The sequence below is a fragment of the Saccostrea cucullata genome, unplaced genomic scaffold (assembly GCF_032062105.1).
Source record: "Saccostrea cucullata isolate Sc308-1 unplaced genomic scaffold, CSIRO_AGI_Scuc_v1 ctg71, whole genome shotgun sequence".
NCBI lineage: Eukaryota > Metazoa > Mollusca > Bivalvia > Ostreida > Ostreidae > Saccostrea > Saccostrea cuccullata.
This window is the reverse complement of record NW_026936410.1, coordinates 342,429-353,208: the sequence shown is the minus strand read 5'-3', so window position 1 is coordinate 353,208 and position 10,780 is coordinate 342,429. Positions and strand designations below refer to the sequence as shown.

General features: G+C 36.3%; 1 protein-coding gene across 1 annotated transcript; it reads right to left on the bottom strand.

The window, feature by feature from the left end:
- Nucleotides 1-8,061: 8,061 nt before the first annotated feature.
- Nucleotides 8,062-10,635, bottom strand: LOC134245533 (insulin-like growth factor-binding protein-related protein 1). The gene is made up of 4 exons (XM_062727814.1): nucleotides 9,895-10,635; nucleotides 9,565-9,708; nucleotides 9,033-9,206; nucleotides 8,062-8,760 (listed from the first exon to the last, which is right to left on the bottom strand). The coding sequence occupies exons 1-4, from the start codon at nucleotides 10,310-10,312 to the stop codon at nucleotides 8,717-8,719; spliced, it is 780 nt and encodes a 259-aa protein (XP_062583798.1). The 5' UTR covers nucleotides 10,313-10,635; the 3' UTR covers nucleotides 8,062-8,716.
- Between the last annotated feature and the right edge of the window lie 145 nt (nucleotides 10,636-10,780).

Below are 10,780 nucleotides of genomic sequence, written 5' to 3'. Positions count from 1 at the left end.
TTATATAAAATCAATGCCAAAAGATAAGTATTTACACGTTTCTGAACAGAATCTTAAGAAGACATATACCATCTTCTTTCATCACGCTCTCTCAAATGAAAAAAATATATAACCACAAATTAAAGCAAAATGATTTTTTTTTTCAATTCATCTGCTTTCGTGATAAATTGTTTGAATTAATGTCACTTTCATCAATAAATTAACAAAGATTTAAAAAAATGGAAAAGTATTTATGTAATGAAAATTTTCATATTATACGAGTAAAAATTGATATGCATGTCAAGTACATATTTTCAGGATTTCCTGCTGAAACACGTTATCTTTAAACTATTAGATTTTCATCTTTTTTAAAGCTAAATACGGCTAGGCACATCATACCCTGGGGTCATGATTTGAACACAAATTTGACACTACACGAACTGGGGATGCTTAACTATCGTCATAACTTCATAAATATACAAGAGGCCCATGGGCCACATCGCTCACCTGAGCACTAAGGGTAGGAAAAAGTAGAAAATGGCTTTTTATTGTAAAGTTTAAATCCAAAAGTAGTCCCATGACCAATCATGGATTTGCTATTCTTTAGAAAATGATTTTTAAAGAATTTTCCTACATATATCTTTAAAAACTTTGGTCAGCCATTTTTGCCCCGCCCTACCCCTGGGGGTCATGATTTGAACAAACTTGAATCTACACTACCTGAGCATGCTTCCATACAAATATGATGAATTATGGCTTTGTCATTCTTGAGAAGAAGATTTGTAAGGAATTTTCCTATATATCTCTATGTAAACTTTGGTCGGCCATTTTTGCCCCGCCCTACCCCTGGGGGTCATGATTTGAACAAACCTGAAACTACACTACCTGAGCATGCTTCCACATATATATGATGAATTATGGCTTTGTCATTCTTGAGAAGAAGATTTTTAAAGAATTTTCCTATATATTTCTATGTAAAACTTTGGTCGGTCATTTTGGCCCCACCCTACCCCCGGGGGTCATGATTTGAACAAACTTAAATCTACACTACCTGAGCATGCTTCCATATAAATACATTGTATGATGAATTATGGCTTTGTCATTCTTGAGAAGAAGATTTGTAAAGAATTTTCCTATATATTTCTATGTAAAACTTTGCTCGGCCATTTTTGCCCCGCCCTACCCCGGGGTTCATGATTTGAACAAAATTGAATCTACACTACCTGAGCATGCTTCCATATAAATATGATGAATTGTGGCTTTGTCATTCTCGAGAAGAAGATTTTTAAAGAATTTTCCTATATATTTCTATGTAAAACTTTGGTTAGACCATTTTGGCCCCGCCCTACCCCCGGGGGTCATGATTTGAACAAACGAATCTACACTACCTGAGCATGCTTCCATATAAATATGATGAATTATGGCTTTGACATTCTCGAGAAGATTTTTAAAGAATTTTCCTATATATTTCTATGTAAAACTTTGGTTAGGCCATTTTGGCCCCGCCCTACCCCCGGGGGTCATGATTTGAACAAACTTGAATCTACACTACTTGAGCATGCTTCCATATAAATATGATGGATTATGGCTTTGTCATTCTCGAGAAGAAGATTTTTAAAGAATTTTCCTATATATTTCTATGTAAAAATTTGGTTAGGCCATTTTTGCCCCGCCCTACCCCCGGGGGTCATGATTTGAACAAAATTGAATCTACACTACTTGAGCATGCTTCCATATAAATATGATGAATTATGGCTTTGTCATTCTTGAGAAGAAGATTTTTAAAGAATTGTCCTATATATTTCTATGTAAAACTTTGGTCGGCCATTTTTGCCCCGCCCTACCCCCGGGGGTCATGATTTGAACAAACTTGAATCTACACTACCTGAGGATCTTTCCCCATAAGTTTCATCTTTCCTGGCACAGTGGTTCTTGAGAAGAAAATATGCCACCAAATTTTCATTAATTCCCAATTATCTCCCCTTGAATGAGGGCGTGGCCCTTCATTTGAACAAATCTGAATCCCCTTCACCCAAGGATACTTTGTGGCAAGTTTGGTTGAAATTGGCCCAGCGGTTCTTGAGAAAAAGTCGAAAATGTGAAAAGTTTACAGACAGACGGACAGACAGACGGACGCTGGACAAAATGTGATCAGAAAAGCTCACTTGAGCTTTCAGCTCAGGTGAGCTAATAATGGTTTCTGTAGAAGATTTCGCCAGACACTGGACAAAAAATGAAAAAGAATTGACATTGACACGTCGTCATCTAATGGATTAAATGTACTAGTTGAATGTTAAAATCTTGCATTAAGCGATTGAGGGGCCAGATAAAAATCTACAATCCTTCTGCCTACAGTAATTCACAAGTGAAAAAAGAATTAGATGGATTTCACGGTCTTGCAAAACAGGATACATGTATATAAAATGTACATTGTATTATTGAGGAGCTGGGATTTAATTCTACTAGTGGTAGTCCAATATATACCCATAGCTCCCTTTCTAAGCAGGAAATTCTTCAAAATCATGTCAGTTTTGAATATTTTTTAATATTCCAAACAACCAACATAAGTTAGAAACTTAGAATTTAAGATTGCAATTTGGAAGGTTCTAATGGGGAAGACGGCGTTTTAGAATTCGAGAACATCAGCTGAAAACTAGAGTCAATGAACATCGAATCCAACAAGAACATTGTTTCCATAAAAGCGACTCCTTACGTTGCGAGTTCAAATCGCATGGTCCTTCGGATGAGACCTAACAACCGAGGTCCCGTGTTGCAATAGATGCTGGCACGAAAAAATATCCTTCACTGCTCCATGGCCGAATATTGCTAAGTATAGGTCAAATTTTGCAGCTCTCCACCAGCGAGTGGTGGTGTGCCATATGACCGAGTGACAAACATTTGCAGATATCCAAAGTTGAAGATCTTGATTCAGTTAAAGTCCCAGAAGAATGTAGAGGAGCAGACCCAAACTCTTTAAAGATGTTCACTTATGGAACTTCAGACACAAAGGCGTGAAATAAAGAGCAAGTCACCAAGTTCAATGAAGTGGGCAGATCGCAATGACGAGAACTTACGACCAAGACCAAAAACTTCAGATTATTGTGAAATTTTGCAAAATTAATACTACAGTAACTCCCTTTAGATTGTCTGTGTAAAAATATCTTACTATATTCTTTTTAAAAAGTTTAAAATAATTTTCGATATAATGTTAATTAAAAAATTATATGAATAATTAAACCTGGTCTTAAGTCGTAAGTCCTATTGTAAAACGGACCCCTGGTCAGTAGTTATAAGAAAATTCCATTACGAATCAGAAACATGTTGACCAACAATTTACAAGGGAACTTATATGGGACAGCTGGTTCAGATGAAAGACTTAAACAATAAAATGCTTTCTTTGTTTGTTATTACTGAAATTAACGGAAGCAGCTGTTGCAGAAAAAATACATAACCCTGTGACCGTTAATTCCAGTAATAACAAACAAAGAAAGACATTTTATTGCTTATATTTATATCTGTTTAAATAATCATTTAAAGTAGGATTAAAAAGATTAATTATTGTATTAATGATACGTTTCATTTATGGAACAGCCACTGATCATGAAATCTGTACAGGCGACATGCCTACTGTAGTTCATGCAGTGATTAACGCAGTGGGTTTTCTTAAGAAATAAAGGAGAAAATATTCAGTGGATGTAAATATTTCAGAATAAATGTAAAAATAGAAAGGATTGCTTAAATTTAAAGTGGTGCCTATCGGACTGTTCAACTCCGGATCAACACTTGAAAGATTGAAGGAAACAAATTCTTTGCTGGGTTAAATTGGGACTGTGTTTGATTTACTTGGACCATATCGTCGTCGATAGCTAAATATTTGAGGGCATGGTAGAGAATCTGTGCAGGATTAAATTGCTGAGCAAGAAAGTGTTTGTTTTTAAAGTCTTGGACACATAATATCCGAGAAAGGGATAGAAGCATCCTCAGGTAGTGTTACTTCATTCAAGTTCAAACTTGAAAGGTAACAAGATGTGTTTGTGAAATATTTATGCCCCCGTATGGCAGCTTATGGGGAGGGTTGAATTCTCTCAAATGCATGTCAAACTCCTAAGGTCAAGGTCAAAAATGTCTGTACTCAAAGGAAGGTCTTGTTACAAGGAATACACCGTGTAAAATATGAAAGCCCTAATTAAACTGTTCAAAAGTTATGGCCAAGGTTAGAGTTTTTTAAAAGTGGGTCAAACTCTTAGGTCAAGGTCAAAAAGTCGAAAAATATCTACACCGACTGAATAAACAAACAGGTGAAGTATGAAAGCCCTAGCTTCAACTGTTCAAAAGTTATGGCCAAGGTTAAAGTGTGATATATTTTTGTAAAAGTAGGTCAAACTCCAAGGTCAAGAGGTCAAATTTGATGATACGCAAAGAAAGGTCTTTTCACAATGAATACACCTGTGAATTATGAAAGCCACAGCCCCACCCACTCAATAGTTATGGGCTATGTTAAAGTTGACAACAGACAGGACAAAAACAATATACCCCCGGAATCTTTCGATCCTGGGGTATAAAAACTGACAGACATGCAGACAGGACAAAAACAATGTACCCCCGGGATCTTTTGATCTTGGGGCATAAAAAATCTACGGTTAATCAAAGAAATATGTAAGCATCCTTAGTTATAGCCACAGTGACCAGGTGAACGATGTGGCCAATAGGCTCTTGTTTTTTTTTTATAACAAACTCACACAAGAAAAATTGATGCAAAGTATCAAATCGGCCGCAAACACAAAATTTAACATTTCAAAAAGTACTTTCCCAAATTTAAAGCATCCATTATGGATTATGTTGAAGATTACGCCAGACGATGCGCCAGATATGAAAAAAAAAGAATTGATTATATGTATCAGGTCCATGTTAAAATCGCGTATTAAAAGATTGTGGGGGAAATCTGAAAACCATCTATCCTTCTGTATTCAATAATCCAGCAGTGAAAAAAGAATCGGATAGATTACATGATCAGTACGTACTGGTCCCTGCGGACAAAGCAGGTAACATCGTCTTCGTTTGTAAGGCTCATTATGTAAATTGTATTTTAGAAGAACTTGGATTTCATTCTACAAGTGGTAATCCAACTTATACTCATAGTTCCCTTTCTAAGGAAGAAATTCCTCAAAATCATATGTCAGTTTTGAATATTTTTAATATCCCAAGAACCAAAATGATTTTGATCTACCATATATAAACTGGATTCCGAAACTTCATAAGAATCCTTACAAAGTTACATTGGGGGTTCCAGTAGATGTTCTACCAAACCTCTTTCTTTGCTCCTCACTAAGATATTCACAGTAGTGATGAAAAAACTTTAAGAGTACTGTGCAACAGTATATTCAAGAAGTGGTGTGAATCAGATGTGGATACTCAAAAATTCCAAAGAACTTTTGGAGACTTTGAAATCTAAAGATTTTACCAAAATCAACAGCTTAAAAATTTACGACTTTTCAACTTTATACACAACCATTCCCCACGATCAAAGTCCAGGTTTTAAGATACCATTGAAAGCTACCCAGCAGGCACACAACATTGAATAAACTTTGAATCAACGTTGTTTTTTATGTTGATTCAACATTGATTTTATGTTAGATTTTGAAAATTTGTATCAACGTTGAAGTCTTAACATTGAATCAACATTGATAATCAGTTGATTATATGTTGAAAAACAGTTGATTCAACATTTATTCAATTATTTATTTTGGAGAGGGGGGTGTCATATAGTAATACTTTTTCAATAAAAATGGAACTCGTGAATTCACTTACTTGGTCATTGGTCCTCTGCAAAATTTATTTTGTTCAAACGGCTGATTGCGCACAAAAGTACTCTGAAGTTCACATTAAAAAGATGCATGAGTTTCTGATTGACAGTATCTATCCAACAATCTGTTGGAATTCCCATGGGTATCGTTATTAGCATACCTATTTTTGTATTCATATGAAGCAGAATTTGTGCAAAATCTTATGCGTGAGAAGAAGAAAACAGTTGCTGTGGCCTTGAACTCAACATTTAGATACCGGTATATCGACGACGTATTGTCAATTAACAATGGTAATTTCCATTCCTTTGTCGATACGATATGTCCTGGTGGGCTTGAGATAAAAGATACCACAGAGTCTGACACATCTGTTTCATACTTAGATATTGATAACTTTCTAAAACGAGGTAAGTTATTGACAAACAAGTTGATGAAACAATAATATCAGCAGTCTCGTTAAAGTCATCATTTCGTAAGTTCTTTGGTCGATACAATGACCTTGTCAGCAAATGCAATTTATCATTGAGTCAAATGCAGACTGACGTTTTTCATACTAATTGTTAAACCATTATTGTGCACTGAGCTGGCGGCATGTTTTTCCGTTTGTTTCCCGATTGTGACAGGGGGCGCACGGTTGGTGTGACCGGTCGGCAGGGGATGCTTATTCCTCCATTGCACCTGATCCCACTTCTGATCAGTGATGTTTTAGAGGTCCATGTTTGCTCTGCCCCTATTTTGTATTGTTTTATTGACTTTGATATTGAATAATGTTCGTTATCTGTGTAAATTGTGATCATATATTTTTTTTCAGACTGTCTTCAAAGCAAAATAAACTAATGATTTTTAAAACGTAAATAGAAATAGTGCATTTGCAAATGGATTCATTGTTTAATATTACAAAGCCAATAATAAATGATAAGAAAATTTGTTGTCATCAAAATGAAGTAGACCTCTCAGGAAGAACCACGTGCTGCTATCTGGATCTTTGTCACGTGATAATGCCCATGGTTTTGGCAGAGTAGGTTATGCTGCAAGTCGTGGTGCAAAATGTCGACAAAATATCCTTGTGTCATTCGCAGCTGTGTCATATTCAAAACAATTTTTACTAGTTGCACATTTTTTGTTCACCATGCACTATCCGGAAAATCATGACAATTTCCTTTCATATCTTACACACTCCCAAGCTTGGGAGTACCTATTGTAAACTTTTTTATTTACCTATTAATTATCAAGTGCCTGATGTGAGGTGATAATGAATTTGAAACATAATAACAATAATTAATACTTAGCTTATTTAAAGCAAGTTTTTAAAATATTTTTACTCATGATTTTGTACATGTTATCATTTGAGGATTATTTTACTGAACTAATAAGCAAATAACGTCTCATTTCTCCATGTTCACTTTCTAACACAACCACAAATAGATCGGTCGCTACTGTGGCCGATAATAAAGTGTAGATCCAAATTTGTTCAAATCATGACCTCGGGTAGGATATAGCTTCAACAGACAACCATTTTAAATGGGAACTATGCAAGGAAGCATCTTCAAATGGTGTAGATTCAAACTTTGTTCAAATTATGACCTATAGCACTTTTGCAAAACACAGCCATAATATACGATCCTTCCATGTAGGAGAGAGCTACATGCGGACTCCAGACCGTAGCTTGAGACGATGGACCCCCATTAGGAAAACTGGGAAACTGCCCAGCCTTTTCATCTGAATCATTAAAGGATTATTTGTTAAATGTACATTAGGTGTTCTCTCAAAAAAAAGCTGTTCTCCTATATAATAGTCTGATTGTCTTTCATGGCCCCATCATTTACACAGGGTCGTGATTTGAACAAAAATGAACTGCACTTTTAGAGAATGCTCTCAAATTCATAAGATTCCTTCTTCAGAAGAAAAATTTTGAAGGGTTTTCCCCTTATAATCCCCATTAAACGTTATGAACGATAACTCCTTAGAAACGCTGATCTTTGATAATGTTGTGGTTGCTTTGTTTTCTTGACTTAACATACAGGAAGCAAACTAAGTAAACCGATGTAGAAATACAAGAAACCGTAATGTGGTATTGAATACAGGACCTAGGTGCACCAGGAAATTCACATCATTGGATATATAGAATGATGTAGCAAGATAAATTGTTTTGTATAGTCTGTTGTGTTTTGAACATAGAGTAACCGCTTCCAGCAGCAGACGAAAAAGAATATTTTTACAACCAGTCTTGTGCAGTCGCTCTTTGGTTCCCCTCATACAAAAAAAAAAAAAACAAGATTAATGAGTTTTTGAAGTTTATTTTCAAGCGTAGTCAAAAAAATGGAAGACTTGATTTTTAACCAGATTTTATGTTACCAAAATTATTGAGTTAAGAAATAATCCAACGTCATTTATACCGATTTTATCTGACTGATGAGAGAAATAAATAAAAAAGACATTAAAAATACATTGAGTTTTAAGAAATTTGTGATCATTACTATACATATCAAATAAACAAAACAATTTGGCAAAATATGTGAAAATCTTATCAGTACCAAGATTGTATTTCAAAAAAAGTTCATTGACATTTTGTCATTTCGAGCGAGGAATAGAGTATATTATAAAGTTTTATATATGGTTCATAATAAAAAATATAAGCTATGATATTCAGTAAAAAAAAAGAAACAAATGAGTATTTAGCTTGGCACAAAGAATAATCATAATCAGATTTTGCTCAAAGGACAAATAAAAATTGCAGATTTACAACATAAAGAAAACGTGACAAGATACCCGGATTAGTTTACATCATACATACATGTACAGAGACAGAGAATTTTAGTGAACAGCTAGTGGCATTCATTCCAAAATACATGTAATTCACAATTAATGAACAAACATAATGAGCTAAAACAGCATAAAGCTAGAATTATTTATTTGAAAGACTCTGGTGATTCCACTCAGATTTGGTCTCCATCTTCTTTACGTTCCACCCTGTTCAATACTGAAAAAAAAATTATGTACACAAAACTACAAGTAGTCTAAACCTTTATGGCTTTTATTTGATCTCTTAAGGAAACCCGTGTCTCAGGATTTCGAAGGAAATTCAATATTTTGGAATTTTGGCATTGATTGTTTGGACGTTATCAAACCGTTAGTGTCTCAGTTCATCAATAAATTAAAAACAAACGTAATTTGGATCATACATTGCGCATTTGAGCAAACAGTTTTAAGATTTTGTTTATGTTAGTCCATATATTGTTGAAGATGTCCTACCTTTCTCGTGGATCTTGATCCTCCCTGTCTTTTTATCAGAGCCCAGCTTGTTGTGGGCCACACAAATGTAGTAACCCTCGTGGTGCTTGCTGGCCTGCTCCACCTGAAGCCACCCCGTCACCTGGTACTTCTCGGGACCACCTCGGGATACGGTGGAGACAGACATGTCGTCTCCTGCAAGTTTGAAGAAACAAGTGTTAAAACGTTTATAGAACCCTTTTTTTCTAATCAGTGCATGTAACGCACTAGAAGAGCAGTAACCACACAGAGGTATAATATGTTAATGCCTTTCGAAAAGCCAAAATTCAGAAAATTGAATTAATAACGCGTTACCTTGTATACAAATAGGCAGCATCAATTATGGAATTATTGATACAAAAACAGTAACTACCCGGTATGCTTAGCATTTCTATGGAGTTTAACCATACCAGTTTGGAGTTTGGCCAATTACAATGAGGAAGGGGGATTGCTAAGTTTGAAATCCTAACTTGAACCCCCTTTCTCTGAGTTCCTTTTTATATTGTCGAGTTACCTGGCAGGTTGCTGATCTCCGTGTCCGTCCTCTGGAACAGCCAGCCGATGTGAGGGATGGGGTATCCCGCGGCCTCACAGATCAGAACCACATTGTCTCCAGTAACGTTAGTAACGCTGTCTGGACCAGTCAGGATACGGGGAGCTGAAACAGTTATACGTATTGTCTATTGTAATTCAACAACTTGGTTACTAATGAAGTGTATACATTGTCATGTAATTCTTGTTATAAAGTGTTTCCATACATTTTTTTTTTACATAACTTTAAAAGGTTTAAGTCTGATTAAACAAGGATCTATGCATATAATACGTAGTATTTGTAAAAATATACCTGATTTGCATGGTCCCGAGCTCTGTACTTTCAGATCACGTCCTTTCTTGGACTGGGCCTCTCTAAGCTTACAGATACTGGTGTATGTGACGTCATCGGTACCACACAGGTTATCCTGGTAGTCACAGACACACACTCCCAAATCGTTGTTGCTCTCCGACTGAACACAGGTAAGGTAGTCACCACATTTCGGGTACGTGTTCCCCTGTCCTGGCAAATCACAGACTTCCCCTTCTGCCTGGGCGCACACCTGGCAACATTTACACCTGTCGCGTGTGATTCCGGCCTTACAGACCATGTCTTCCTGGCTGGGACAGGCACTGCGATCGCAGACCCCGCAGTCGGCAGGGATATCAACCTGTCCCATCGAAAGACAAAGAAACCCCAAGAAACACGAAAGGTACACTACCCCGTTCATCCTGAATAGATAGATTTCGTCCCCCGATCTTTAATTTCAACGGACGAAACACTAAGGAGAAGCTCCTAAATGTTTCTTTAAAAATATCCGACGGAAACTGTTGATGAACAAAATGGCGGATTTTTGGAAGTGGGGAGTCTTCGACTGCACAGTGTTTATGCCAAAGATAAAATATCGGGGGCTCCTCGGGGATAATGTATTTTTTCTGTGCAGCTTTTGTCTGTTTTATCTCGGTGATTATCGCACAGCCATAAAGCTACTGTGAATCACTGCGCCTTATCTTAATTCCTCCAGACCGAGGCGATGTAAGTAAACGATAAGTAATTCAGCTGTACCCTCGACGTGCCTCATTGCAATCTGGTGAGAACAGCAAGATGTTTTACTCATAACTACGGCATCGGTGGAATTTCCCATTCTGACATGAGGGGAGCACAATACACCATTCAATGTTTTAAGGACCATACCACT

What these genes read in the sequence shown, in the direction of transcription:
- LOC134245533 (XM_062727814.1), bottom strand. Translation starts at nt 10,312, where the DNA reads ATGAACGGGGTAGTGTACCTTTCGTGTTTCTTGGGGTTTCTTTGTCTT. An exon ending in GGAGATCAGCAACCTGCCAG is followed by an intron (nt 9,207 to 9,564) that starts GTAACTCGACAA and finishes TCAAACTTGCAG; the next exon opens with GAGACGACATGTCTGTCTCC. An exon ending in GATCAAGATCCACGAGAAAG is followed by an intron (nt 8,761 to 9,032) that starts GTAGGACATCTT and finishes TTTTTTTTTCAG; the next exon opens with TATTGAACAGGGTGGAACGT.